General features: G+C 40.2%; 1 protein-coding gene across 1 annotated transcript; it reads right to left on the bottom strand.

Annotated features, from left to right (window-relative positions):
* Nucleotides 1–6,425: 6,425 nt before the first annotated feature.
* On the bottom strand, nucleotides 6,426–12,012 carry LOC137277178 (uncharacterized). The gene is made up of 2 exons (XM_067808852.1): nucleotides 11,890–12,012; nucleotides 6,426–8,106 (listed from the first exon to the last, which is right to left on the bottom strand). Exon 2 carries the CDS (start codon nucleotides 8,068–8,070, stop codon nucleotides 7,078–7,080), a length of 993 nt encoding a protein of 330 aa, XP_067664953.1. The 5' UTR covers nucleotides 8,071–8,106; nucleotides 11,890–12,012; the 3' UTR covers nucleotides 6,426–7,077.
* Between the last annotated feature and the right edge of the window lie 3,471 nt (nucleotides 12,013–15,483).

The following is a 15,483-nucleotide window of genomic DNA, read 5'->3' as shown; positions in this document are numbered from 1 at the left end:
CAAGAGACTGCAGAAGTCCTCAGATAAATATCACCAGATAGGCTGAACTTTCTAACAGACACACTCTGATTCAATATCATTGTCGTTTGTTTGCTGGATGAGTAACCAAACATATTTACACTGATGAAACTTCAAAGGAAATCAATGCTTTGGCATGAGATACAGATGTGGTCCCATGTGGTCACAGGCCCTCATGTCAATGCAAGTATTAAAAATTGATTTTAATAATATAAAAATTTTGAGATGACTCCCAACTTGAAACACTTCACAGTACAATATACTTAGACAAGACTAACACCTCGGTGTACCCCAACTGCCTGCTTTGCTCATCACTATGCCAGCATTGCATGCAATCAAATAAAGAATTCATCTAAGCATAATCATGGGTGATTGGCCTATCGATCACCACTCATGACACATACCAATCCTTTACTGTTATTTCTACAAGTTAATTGAAGCTGCTTTTGACTCTCAACTAAACGCTCTTAACTCAAATGGAGGACGATAAACAAAGAACAGTTTGTTACGAGAGTGTGTTTTCTGTAATTTGTATTATTATTGATTAAGTGATAGTCATTATTGGGTCCCAATGTTTAGAGTTTTCAGTGATAGTTATGGGTCACATTTCCTATCACGGTAATAGTGTTTTAGCGCCACGCCTTTAAGGTAGCGCTTTAGAACTGCCTCCATTTGGTGTGGACTTTTGAAAATTGTTATTATCTTGAGGGATACTGGAGCTCTTCAATCTCTGATTTTGAAGGATATTTTGCCCTTTTCTGATGAGTCTTCAACTCAGATGTTCTTCAGGGTATAGGTGGCAATTCTTCTGCTCCTCTCCACTTTGTGAATTGATCTGATTTCAGGTGAGGTGAAAGTTTGTGTCATGACTCTCTCCCAGTTCCGGGTGTCGATCTGTTGATTGGTAATGATCTTATGGGGACCAAAGTTGGCGCTGATCCAATTGTCACTTTTTTGCCGGAGAGTTCCGTTAGAAAAGAGAAGTTAGAGGATGAATTTGTGGGTATTTTTACTTCTTGTGCAGTGACTCTTTCAATGTAGAAAGGCATTTCTTCAAAGACTTCTTTGCCGAATGATTCCATTTATGTTTTGTCAGGTACTTTCATGAATTATTCTTTGTGTGAGGTTCAGACTTATCCTCAGTGAGCAGTATCTCTTCAGGCCTTTTTGATAAGTCTGATTTTTTGCCAGGTGGTGATCACATTCTTTCCAGAGAGCAGCTTATTAGGGCACAGGGTGAGGATGTTGAAGTGCAGAAGTTGGCTAGTAAGGCTGTTTCTTGTGAGGAAGTTAGCAAGGTTCCAGTTTGTTATTACTACAAGGATGGTGTTCTGATGAGGAAATATAGGTCGCCGGATGTTCCTGCAGAGGGTGAAAGGAAATTTTACCATCAAATTGTGGTACCGAAATTGTTTGGAAAACATGTACTTTCTTTGACACATGAAAGTTCCATGGCAGGCAATAAGGGTGTAAACAAAACTTGTAAGAAATTTTGGCACATTTCATGTAGCCCAGTCAAGATGAGACAAGATGTGGCTGAATTTTTCAAGTCCTGTCATGCATGGCAGACTGTTGAAAAACCAAATCAGAAAATTCATTCTGCTCCCTTAAAACCTATACTGCCTTCTGAGGAACCTTTGAGCCGTGTTATTATTGATTGTGTTGGTCCACTACCTAAGTCTAAGTCTGGTAAACAGTATTTACTCACTATTATGTGTGCTTCTACCAGAAGCATTTCCACTTGCTACTCCTTTGATTGTCAAGGCTTTGATCAAGTTTTTCACCTCAGTTGGTTTGCCAGTCTGTTCAGTCTGATCAGGACTCAAACTTTATGTCTAAGGTGTTTCAACGAGCTACATACCAGCTGGATATTAAGCAAGTTAAGCCTAGTGCTTATCACCTGAAGTCACAGGAAGCTTTAGAGAGGTTTCATCAAACTTTGAAGAATATGATCGAGACATTGTTTTGAGACAGAGAAATAAAGGGATCCGGGTGTGCATTTGTTGTTGTTTGCTGTCAAGGAGTCAGTTCAAGAGGGTTTAGGGTTTAGCTCCTTTGAGCTTGTATTTGGTCACAGTGTGCGTGGGCCACTAAGACATTTAAACGAACAATGGTTCAATGACAATCCTGAGAACCAGCTTTAAGACTACTACAGCTTTTCGAGACAGACTTTCAAAAGCAAGTGAGTTGGCCAGACATAACTTGAAAGTTTCACCAGCAAAAATGAAAAAAAACAACCCACTATGACAGAAAGTCACAGGAGAGAAATTTCATTTGTGCTGAGAAGGCTTTACTTTCCATTCCTGGTCAACCACTGAGAGCCACATATCAAGGCCCATATGTTGTTGACAAACAGGTTAGCGACACAGACTATGTCGTCCTGACATGTGGCTGTAAACATGACAAGGAAATATCATGACAGGTTAGAAACCAAACAGGTCAATTGTATTGCCACACTCTTCCCAGTTACTGATTGTACTTAAGACAATGTTGAACATGTTAACAACATTGATGATGGTGATAGCAATGTGATGATTGATGACCTTAGTGATGTTTCACCAAAGTTAAGAAATTCTGATGTGTTAGCTCACCTTGATGAGAAACTATAACATTTATCCCCAATGCAGAAAGTTCAAATGTCTGATAAGATTCAAGAGTTCTCTCACTTGTTTCCTGATGTGCCTGGTCGAACTAATGTTAGCCATGATATAGATGCAGGTGATGCTGTGCCTGTGAAACAACACCCATATCTAAGAATGAAGATTTTTATGGATATCAACTTCTTTATGAGAGAACACAACGTTTCGGAGTTAATGCTTACTCCTTCATCAGGTGATTGAGAAAGGGATAAAGAGGTGTATTTATATGTACAGGTAAAACAATAACAAAGTAACAAGTGGAATGAGTTAACGAAAGCTAGTATAAACAAGCACTGATAGGAAGCCGATAGTTAAGATAACAATGATGGAAGCCAATGGTAATGCATTACAGTTGATTGGATATGTTTACATAACATGATTGGGGATAAGGATGGAAGCCAATGGTGATACATTACGCATGATAGGATGATGTACATAACACACGATAGGGGGTGAGCATGTTACATGAGGGTTGGTGATGTACAAACACAAGTATGTACTCGGGTAGATAGGCTATACATGAATTACATAGATAGAATGTACACAGGTAGATGAGATTAATTTATCAATAAGTCCCAGGCACTTGGTAGGTACACTCCTTGGTCGCGGTTGATGGCTGGTTTCTGTCTCCGGATCTCGATGGCCTCTTGCAGTTTCCTTTGGCGCCAGTTGTTGTTGTTGGTAGATAGTATCCTAGTGTCCTCCCATCGAATTGTGTGTTCAGGGTTCTTGAGAATGTGTTCAGAGATGGCCGATTTCTGGTCGAGTTTCCTGACTGAGGTCTGATGTTCCTTCATTCTGGTGTTGATTGGTCTCAGCGTTTCTCCAATGTATAGGTCGCCACAGGTCGCCGCTGAGACCAATCAACACCAGAATGAAGGAACATCAGACCTCAGTCAGGAAACTCGACCAGAAATCGGCCATCTCTGAACACATTCTCAAGAACCCTGAACACACAATTCGATGGGAGGACACTAGGATACTATCTACCAACAACAACAACTGGCGCCAAAGGAAACTGCAAGAGGCCATCGAGATCCGGAGACAGAAACCAGCCATCAACCGCGACCAAGGAGTGTACCTACCAAGTGCCTGGGACTTATTGATAAATTAATCTCATCTACCTGTGTACATTCTATCTATGTAATTCATGTATAGCCTATCTACCCGAGTACATACTTGTGTTTGTACATCACCAACCCTCATGTAACATGCTCACCCCCTATCGTGTGTTATGTACATCATCCTATCATGCGTAATGTATCACCATTGGCTTCCATCCTTATCCCCAATCATGTTATGTAAACATATCCAATCAACTGTAATGCATTACCATTGGCTTCCATCATTGTTATCTTAACTATCGGCTTCCTATCAGTGCTTGTTTATACTAGCTTTCGTTAACTCATTCCACTTGTTACTTTGTTATTGTTTTACCTGTACATATAAATACACCTCTTTATCCCTTTCTCAATCACCTGATGAAGGAGTAAGCATTAACTCCGAAACGTTGTGTTCTCTCATAAAGAAGTTGATATCCATAAAAATCTTCATTCTTATGTATTTTCACTTCTAAATGACATTCAAAGACCTAACACCCATATCAAATGAATCCTGTGAAATGTGAAATTCTGCAGAAAGAAAAGAAATACATGCTGGACAATGACATTATTGAATCCAATGACAGTCCATGGAGTCCACCACGTGTTCTTGAGCCGAAGAGTTGTAGAGGTGGTTGGCGATGCTGTGCTGACATGAACGCTGTCTATATGCTCTCATGAACTGATTCATATCCAATTCCGATAGTGGACTACTGCATTGATTGTACCGGTCAAGCTAGATAAATAAGTAAGTCTGAATTACTGAACGGCTTCTGGCATATTTTACTCACAGACCGTGCAAAGAAAACATATGCATTCGCTAAACCAGATGGACCGTATCAATACAAAGTGAGGCCATTTGGTCTGAAGAACGCACCAGCGACGTTCAAGAGACTCCTCAACAATGTCACATCTGGTCTTGTATGGTGTCGAAGCTTACGTTGATGATGTCATCAGTTATGACATGTAGTGGGAAGACCATCGAAAAAGAACTCATGCTTTCTTCGGAAGACTGTCTGAAGCAAAATTGACTGTGAATCTCGCCAAGTGTAAATTTGGAAAGACACCACAAGTTGAATTTTTAGGGCATGTCATAGGGCACTGCCAGGAGCAGCCAGATCATGATAAGGTTGAACCCACTTTACATTTTCCAGTGCCTCAGTCTAAGACAGAAGTCATGATATTCTTGGGTATGGCAGGCTATTATAGAAAGTTTTGTCAAAATTTCTCAAATGTTGTATCACCACTTACCAACCTTTTGGGGAAAAAGGTAAAGGCAAAATTCCAGTGGGATAACAGTAGTCAGAGTGCGTTTGAAAAAGTCAAAGCCATACTCATGAATTCTCCAGTATTGCTGGTACCAAATTTTGAGGAAGCATTTAAGCTGCAAATTGATGAAAGTGATGTAGGTACGGGTGCTGTCCTGATTCAAGATGTTGATTCTTGAATTGAACACCCAGTTTGTGATTTTTCCAAGAAATTTGACAAGCATCAAACAAATTATTCTACCATTGAGAAAGAGACATCAGGTCTTTTGCTAGCTTTACAACAGTTTGAATTTGTACCTAGATGCCACTACTTTACCAACTGAAGTGTTTACTGGTCACACTCCCTTCACTTTTCTTCACAAAATGAAGAACAAGCATCAGAGACGTATGAGGTGGAGTCTGACCTTGCAAGGGTTCAAGCTTGTCATTAGACACATTAAAGGAAAAGAAAAGAATGATGACTTGATGATGCTGTATGTTTGCTATGTGCATTATATCATAGTAGTGCATTATGTTTCTCATGTTATTCATATTATTACATGTCATCTCATTATGTTAAGTTATTTTGCAATGATTTCGACAGAAAGTTTCACACAAACGCTTTAGAGTTGCCTCCCTTTGATGTGTGTTTTGAATGTTGGTAAACACAAGGCCAATCTCTAAGGTTCCATAATTCTCTGAAATGCTCCAGAATCATTGACTGTGTATATATAAGCTGGTTGTTATGTAGACGACACACACTCAGACTTACACTTGCATATATGCTGGTGTTGTGTCATCATTCGGCTTATTTACATCTGTCTGCCTCTTCGTCAAAGTTCAACCTACATTCAAGACCGCTTGTAACATTTAGCATTGGTGAGTTGATATTATATTTGTGACCCGTTATTTAAGACTTGTTTCCAATGCACTGTAATAGAAACCATGCCAAAAATAGAAAATGCCAAAAATATTATATTCACCTAAGTGCTCCACCAGATCCATCTATGCAGTTTGGTGAAAAAATACTGAACAGTTTTAAAATTCTGCTCTGGAAAAGATAAATGTGCACAGACGGATGCACAGATGCACGAAGTGCATTTTAATACCCTGCATAAATCGCATTAGTGGTGATGGATAGGTCGATCACCCATGATTAGGTTTAGATGAATTTGAATTCGACTGCATGGAATGGTAACGTAGCAATCAGCAAAGCAGGCAGGTGGGGTACACAAAAGTGTCCGTCCTTGTCTAGATAATTTTTACTGTGAAGCGTTTGAGTCATCTAAAAATATTTATATTTTTTAAAAAAATCTTTAATCATTGCAGTGACACAAGGACCTGTGCATGTGGTCCCACTATAATGAACAAATAGAATCAATACCTGTCAGTAAGTGTTTGTGTAAAAAAAGATTGCAAAATAGACTTCTTTTTTGAATAAACTTTCATTACATGATACGTCAAGTTTTGAAGTTGTTCTGTATTTTACCAGGGACTCAACAATGCCCTAAATCAACAGTGAACATTAACCATCAACAGCCAACGCTGTCAATCAACAACCAACGCTGTCCATCAACAGCCAACGCTGTCCACCAGCAGTAAACATTTTCCATCAAAGCAATTACTATCCATCAACAACAAACATTGTCCATCAACAGCCAACCCTATCCATCAACAACCAACACTGTTCACCAACAGCCTAAACCAACCTTGACTGTTGTATCAACTATGTATCCAAGTGAACCTTCTTTAACCATCACAGTTCTATTTGTCTATACAGATCCACAAAATACTTTAGGATTGAGAAGAAAAAGATGGTTTGGTCAAACCTTTAATGTTTGTCTTAATGCATTTCATCATTGGTTATATTTTGCTAGGCTGCCTGAGAACGTCCATCCCTCTGTTCATGAAACTAGTTCTACTTAATGGAGGTCAGCATATACCTGCTTATTTCTGAGAGTGAGTACCCTGGCTGTTCATCAGCACCACACCTGACACAGTATCCAGCTCTGCCATACTCACTTCCTGTCAGCGGTCAACATGGCACTGAGGTTGTTCACAGAATGAAGAACATTAAAACATAAAATCATCCAACATCATGGCCTTAGTCTTAAACAAGAAGTCTATTTCTCCCAACAAAATATAGTTCTTAATGGTGTCGGGCAGCTGCATCTGATCCAGGGCATCAGGTACAAAACATGCGGCACTTCGTCTGATTGCCACTCGGCAGTAATGTCTCAAGGACAGGGGACTTCTCTCATATCTCCAGCACCACCTTGCTGTCTCAGGACAGATCTTCTTGATGACACTTACATCCCCCTTTGTGTAATGCCAGCCTGCCCCACTGACGTACAGGATCAGTCTCTGAAATACTGATGCTTTTGTTTCTCTGCAGGCCCAGTGAGATTCCTTGTAGTATTCTAAAGAATTGAAAACAACACACAGATTTTCACCATTGACAATCTTTAAGAGTTTAACAGTGAAGTTGGCTGAGTGTTGCAGGAAAGGGTCTATGATCCCAGCACACATGGGCTGATGGCGGTGCAGCTTCTGAAGCAGCAGGTCATGGAACAGTAGGGATGTTGCATGAGCTATGCATGTGTCGATAATACGGAAGATGAAGTCATTGTCCTCAATTTTAAGTGCTGTGCGAATCACATACATCATGGCATCCTTGCGTACTGGTTCTGCATGATTCTCCAACAAAACTGACACAATCTGCCAACATATCTCATGGCGAGGTTCTAGTCGGTTGTCAAAAGTTGTCACCAGTGCCAGATCCAGCGGAGAACAGTTGCTAATGTTCACATAATTTTTATCACAGTTTTTCTGTTTGAGCAAGATCTGGACCATATCAATATGACTGAGTTTGACTGCAAGGATCAAAGCAGTTTCCTGGCGGTCATTAAGAGGTAAGTTGACATTGATGTGTTTGAGCAAGCCTTGCAATTCACTGGTACTGTTGTGGATTATAGCATTCTCCAGAGCTCTAGATCTGGCCAAGGTGGGAGACAGTTTTCTTTCTGTGTCACTTTCATAATCCATATTAGTGGTGCCAAGAATCATACACTGTCACCACCATGGTCATGTTGGGGGATAGCACTGGAAAGACAAAACAGAACATAAAGTGCTGAAGCTGAATTTTATATAATGGTAAGGAGTTGGTGCTGCAATTATATATTATGAGTATCCATTGCGTAGGAATTCTACGATATATAAATGATATTCTTCAACAAGGTAATTCACCCAACAAGCACAGAACAAAAAGAGAAACAAAAATGACGGGTGGGGTCTTAAATATTACCAATGCAAAACAAACAGTTCTGCATATGCTACTTTCTGAACCACACATCACCATTAGGACATCACAGTCCTCCATACACTACTTTCTGAACCACACATCACCATTAGGACATCACAGTCCTCCATACACTACTTTCTGAACCACACATCTCCACTAGGACATCACAGTCCTCCAAAACACTACTTTCTGAACCACACATCACCATTAGGACATCAGTCCTCCAAACACTACTTTCTGAACCACATCGCCATTCAGACATCACAGTCCTACATACACTACTTTCTGAACCACACATCACCATTAGGACATCACAGTCCTCCAAACACTACTTTCCAGTGTCTGCTCTGACTCATACTTTCTTAGGTTCCCTTGGACCCCTTCACTTGAAAATTTGGGGTCCAAAAACAAACTGGAATGGTCCATAGTTTGGTTTGTAATATAGCATAAACAACAGAGCACAGTGGTAGTAAGAAATCAAATTTCTCTTTGGAACTGCAACTACAACAACAATGGTCATTTCAGCAAAAGAGGTTTCTCTTGTTGTCACTTCTCCATTTTGTGATAGCTGGTGCAAGAGAAACATCCTTTACAGGAGGTAATAGTTTTGAGAGGTAGTATTGTCAAACCAACTGACTAAACTTGCCTGAACATGATGGCTTGTCATCGTGGGAGCTCTGAAATTTACGCAAACGCAGTGCTTCCTTTTAAGGATGTGCCATATTTCACAGAACAAGGTAACTAAGAAACTTTCATGGACAATTATATATTCACTTACATGGACCAGTTTCAAGAAACAAAACAAAAAGTCTGTTGTAGAATCTCAAAATTATTAGAGTCTATAAAAGAAAAATAATGCCCATATTCGAGTTTTCATACTTATTCTGTATTATATTTGTTTGCACCGTTACCCTGTTCTGGCGTATACCCTTGGCGTGCCTGGCTATTTTTAGTTTGACACAAGGCCGTGATGTTTTCGACAAATTCCCAAGCTAACCAAATAACAAATGTTGCCTAGCCTCTTCATAGGGGGCGTAAGTCAAGTAACCGATTTGGGTATTAGACATAAAAAGTGAATGACAAATAAAAATGGTTTGGTTTAAGAAACGGAAGACTTTATGAACCGGGAAAGTTTATCAACATTTTGCAGTCATGTTTGACATGAAATAACACAATACGCTAGGATGTGTATGCACAGAGATGTACATTTTTTATTTGTGATAGGAAATTAATATTGCTTGAGTCAATGAGTCCACAAGATCCTCATATGTTATTCAGGTGCGTTCAAACTCATATTTGTGCGTCCAAGACATCAAAGTCCTCTAAACACTACTTTCTGAACCACACATCACCATTATGACATCACAGTCCTCCATACACTATTTTCTGAACCACAGTTTACTTGTGAAGATCCCAGTTAGAATTGATCTTCAGCAACCTTGCTTGTCGTAAGAGGCAAGTAACGGGATTAGGTGGTCGGGCTTGCTGACTTGGTTGATCGGTCATCGAAGCCCATTTGTGTACAATAATGTTCATGCTGTTGATCAGTGGATTGTCTTGTGCAATCTTGCTAAAATAATGGAGTTTGTGTGGCATGAACCCCACAATGACGTTACCATTTACAATCACACCCATTCTCAAGCATCTTTGATTTTCCATGATTATTGATGACTATTGACCATTGACTATTTGATAGTTAGTTTCAAGATTAAGTTACTTCTAGATCAAACCATGTAAGTTCATGTAGTTTAATGTACTCTGAACGTTTACATTTTATAACGCCATTGTGAGGTAACTAGTTTCTAATGTGACGTTGAAGATAACTGGACTTCTGTGGTTCCAGATTGTACTAATGTGACTACATCCATAACCTACTGAGATCCAGGTTACAGTTTTACAAGATACCAGACACCGAACCCTGTCTCTAAGCTGACCAATCCAAGTGTTATTCACAAATGCCAGTAGTGTCAGGTCAGGTAAGTAACCAGTTTTCTATCATCTACTGGTACTCAGATACTTGCACTATGACATTCCGCTCGTTAGGATGATGTTCTCTCCACTAGATGAATATGGGATCACAAATGATAAAGCCATGTCTGTAATTTATGTTGTGTATTGTTTCATTTGCTGTTAGAAATACATATGTGATATGTTGCTAGAATTTCAAACAAATCTACAATAAATGGGGCAGGAACAAGTCCAGATTGACTCATTGAGTGCCCATGACCCAATTACCATTCTACTGCTAGACACATATTAGATGATCCTGCGCACTAAACGTATTTGTGACAAGAGAGGCGGTACAACGAATTGGGAGAGTACACATGGCTACTACTGCTAGACACATATTAGATGATCCTGCGCACTAAACGTATTGGTGACAAGAGAGGCGGTACAACGAATTGGGCGAGTACACTTGGCTACTACTGCTAGACACATATTAGATGATCCTGCGCACTATACGCATTTGTGACAAGAGAGGTGGTACAACGAATTGGGAGAGTACACATGGCTACTACTGCTAGACACATATTAGATGATCCTGCGCACTAAACGCATTTGTGACAAGAGAGGTGGTACAACGAATTGTGCGAGTACACTTGGCTGCTACAGGTAGCTTGACGATTATGCACATGCAATACATACTACCCGTGACATGAAATCAACACTGCATATTCCTTCGAATGATAAGACTGCAATTTCAGGCATAAGATACTGATATTCCACGCTAACCTTTAGTTAAGACAAAGACAAATAGATGATTGGGGCATTGACAAGCATTTTAGATATTCAACAATTTTGTTAAAAAAAACACAGGAAAATGTCACTTGCTTCGTGAAATGGATCGGTGGTCCTAAACATATTTGCTCAGTATATTGTGTTGATTCAATTCGTTGGGATTGTACCTGTTCCCAAATCGAGTGTGCTATAACAATTCATGCGTGAAACGCACATGGAAAATGAACTTCTGGATATTTATCAGACAACCTGTCTCCCTCTTGTTTCAAGTGGATCGTTCTGTGGGGCATTCCCAAGTATGCAAATTGGGGTCATTTGTCAGGTCGTGGATCATCTCATATGTGTTTACCAGTATGTCCTCATATTTAACAGTTTGGTTGAATGTGTGCATAGTAAATAATGCAAACATGACCAACTTGTTGTGTAATCATGATACTTTTGCACAAACATACAGCCAATGTTCCATTATAATTGTTAAGAAATTAATTAAGGACGATGAACCACTTGTATTGCTTTATGAACAAACAGAAACGCACTTGAAACAAGAAAATGCGGTTTTACAAACATTTGTTAAAATAAAATACATAGCGGACTACTCGATGTTCTACTTTATTGTATCCTTAAAATACACGTACAGCGATACCTTTAGTACAGATGCGAATGCTGAGTGTGATACCGTTAGCCAGAACAATCTACAGAGCATGATGATGAAGCTGTAACTAGTGAAGGTGTAATGAGCTGTCATGTGTGAGCGTAAACAACCACGCTCGACAAGAAAGTGTGATAACATGTGATGTGCACAAATGCTTTCCTTTAGCACAGGGATAAGTCAAAGGAATATTTACACATTAGTCCATCGGAGCAGCTGTAGTATCACCCGCCTGACATTTCAGCTAACACATTGCCTCAACACATGGAGGCAGCTGAACTGCAAGTAACAAACTGTAAACAAGTTTCACTTCCGGTAGAAACTCGGACATCTTCGCTACATTCCGTGTGAAATCGGATTTGGGCCGATTGCAGTCTTTCGTGAGCCGAGTCCGAGAAGTCCATGTCTGATTTCTCTCGTTTAAACCAACAGTACCGATTATTGAGTGCTTGATTTGTTTCTAACAGTTTAGATTGGTGCTCATGAAAATGAACCTAACACTAACGTTACAGAACTATTAACATCATCAAGCAAATGAAGTGTTAGAAACAACACGTAAACATCGCTCCTCATTGTAATAAAATGTTCATTCATACGTCTCACCCTCACTTCAGATTTCTGCATACAACTAAAAATGACCCCAATAAACTGAACACCAAAATCTTAAATTTGGATTCCAGATAGACCTGTTCCAATCTTAGCACCAAAACACTCTGCTCAAAGACTAAGACTAAGTATGAAGGGAGTTTCTATTTACGTGATACCCGGGACAAATGTAACACTGGGCATTTGGATTAGGGTTTTTACTCGAAGAAGCAAGCACACAAACAGTACACATGTAATATTAGATAATGTAGAGTTACCTCCCTTAGATCCAAACCTGAATTCCTCCTTAAGAAGTAACCATGGGGGATTGAAGTATAGTGAACAAAATTCCAGTTTAATAAAATCAAACAGAACAGGGAGGCAGCTTGCTATGGAAACTTGTCTCACTGCACCAGATTTTGATGAATTCTCGAACAAAGACTCAGAATGATGCCTGTGAAATTATGTTTCCACATGCAAAGTGACTGATATAGATCAGTTGGGAGAGAGAGATCAGTTGAGAGAGAGAGAGAGGGGGGGGTGGGGAGGGAGGGAGAAGCCCTGCAACCCTGCGTCAGGGACAGACGCAGTAATTCGGGGCTACGTGGCTGCAAGAGTTCTATGCTCCCCAAATGAGTTGAGATTGATACTACTGGAGCTTTGAGCATTACGAGTTGCGTGGATATGTGCGCTGATTAAAAATGTCCTGTGATAATACACTTATTATGATAGATCCTCACGCAGATCTAATGTTTATCTATACACGGACAGATGCAGATCGATCTTCGTGTGCGTGGACAGCAGCATTTGGTTCCGTGACAGCACGAACAGATCGATCCTTTACGCGTCATCTCCATGATCGAAAATTCATCAACACTATTACTTTCGGTGTTTGATGAAAAATATGGGTGGTTCTCCTTTAGCATACTGCGGTGGTTCAAACGAAAACAGGTGGTATCCTCGATCTAGAATCTAGAGAATAGTGGGTAAACAAGGACACGTTATACACTTGTACAGATGATATACCAATTTATTACTCGCCCGTTGAAGATACTGCAGTGTAATATTTTTACGGCAATATTACACTAGTGTAATACCGCTTGACGTATGACGTCAAAATGGGTCGAAGTTGTGACGTCACAATGCTAATGCCTATGTCGCAATTTTACTAGACCTTGCTTGACTCGCGAAAAGCTGAGAGTCCTCACACTGTTGGGAATTTCTGTCAATTTATGCTGGCGAGTAATAAACAGAATACTAAACTCGCTTCCGTGAAATATCATTTTTATTAAACTCGTTAAAGATTTAGTATCAAACTCGCTTTCAACTCGTTTTATAGAAATGGTCGTTTAGTATCCTCTATGTACGTGACACATTACAGTAGTGGTTACATGGAGTGACGGCACAGGACTAAACGTGATGGTTTCTTCTTTCGAGAGGTCAAGGTTACCACAAGCCTGGAGCTAACTCATAACAGCCAGCCCTGGATTCGAACACAAATCCTGTCGCTGCAAACTGGGGTTACGGTCCATTTCACACATTTATGCAAAAAAGGCCATTTCGTATTTATATTCTGACTAGATTACGTATTTACCTTTAAAAAAGGAAACCGAAGCTAACCATGCATGGACATGTCCTTTACAACAACTTCGTCTTGAGTCGTCACAGCCCCAGCATCCGGGACGGTGGAGCAGCCTAGGTAGTGATTAAGGTGTTGGCTTGTCACGCTGAAGAACTGGGTTCGATTGCACACTTGGGTAAAAAGTGTAAAGCCCAATTCTGGTGTTCCCCACTGGAACCATGCTCACTCAACTATGCTTCCGACTGGGAGACATGGGTGGCTAAGAGAAAATACAGATAACGATAATATATCGTTTGAAAAAAAAATATTCCCAACCGTTTCCCAGGTGCCTGTGATTCAGTACATTATGTGTGGATAACATATGTTCAGGAGACCAATGAGTGTTGACGTTGGTAACTCGTGTTTCAAGGAGTCTGTGGTACTGGCGTGCAAAAATACCCAGACTTGTAAAATACGCAACAGATCATCAAGACACAGTTTCTTGCCGTTTTAGTACGCAAAATCAAATATAGGCGATCAATGTTTGTTGTGAGGCGCCAGCAGGGGAGTACTTTTCATGTTCGATTTTCCCCTGGCTGCGGATGTAATGTGCGACGTGTATTGATGTGACCCGTCATCACTTATGACGTACGCTACCTCTAGGGAGAAAGATACCAACAGCCGTCTGAGAATTTTGCTTATACGGCCGATTTAACTCCATACATTCTCAAATATGGCGACCTGTCGAAATATCTCAAAGTGGTAATACTTTTCGCATCAATTCTGAAAATCCCAGGAAGCTGAGAGTGGTGGAAACCTGTTACTGACGAGCTGTCACCGTGTTTGAGCTTTGACTGCCACTCAAACCGCTACCGACACTTTACGGCGTATTTATGTCTTCACATACCTACATCTGCCATGTCATCAGTACACAAAAAGCCGACATGTTCTGGTCAGCTGTGTCCTGTGCATTGTGGCAAAACAAATAGCCTTGAGCGATCACTGCAATGTGCCTCCATGCAAGACGTTGTCTTGTTTGTGTCCTCAAATATATTTCAATGATTTATTTTCTGACACTTGTTACAGATACTGTAAAGTTTCACATATGTCGTGAGATCTGATGGCGATAATGATGTCATAATGCTGAAAGTATTCAGATCTATAACTCAGTGTATTCGTATGGCGTACATGCATTATGCTAACATGCAGGTGGTGCTCAGTGTCATATAGTTTATTTGAATATCATCTCCCAGACGATACTTGTGGATATGGAGAAAGATAATATTACATTCTGCATACTCATCCTCAGATGTTGGTTCGTTAACTTCCTACTCGAACCTGCCACCATTAGGGTAAAGTATATAAACTGTACTGAAAGGCGAAATTGTAGGCCCAGTTGTCAAACATCATTAACGTAAGGCTGTTTATTGCACATCATATATCAATTGTTAGACTTTCCCACTTTAAAGAGTTCTAAACACAGTATCCTGCGCCATATCTTGTCCTGCCTTTTTGACCCAAGTTTTTTCTCTGATTTACTGAATGTCAGATTTCCCGAGTGAAGCTGCTCAGTCGGCTATCTTCCAATCAGCGAGCGACACATTAAAGGGTCCATTTGTCACATACACGTCGACGCTAGTTCAC

The sequence above is a fragment of the Haliotis asinina genome, chromosome 3, assembly GCF_037392515.1.
Source record: "Haliotis asinina isolate JCU_RB_2024 chromosome 3, JCU_Hal_asi_v2, whole genome shotgun sequence".
NCBI lineage: Eukaryota > Metazoa > Mollusca > Gastropoda > Lepetellida > Haliotidae > Haliotis > Haliotis asinina.
The sequence above is the reverse complement of the archived record's forward strand: the minus strand, read 5'-3'. Positions and strand labels throughout refer to the sequence as shown.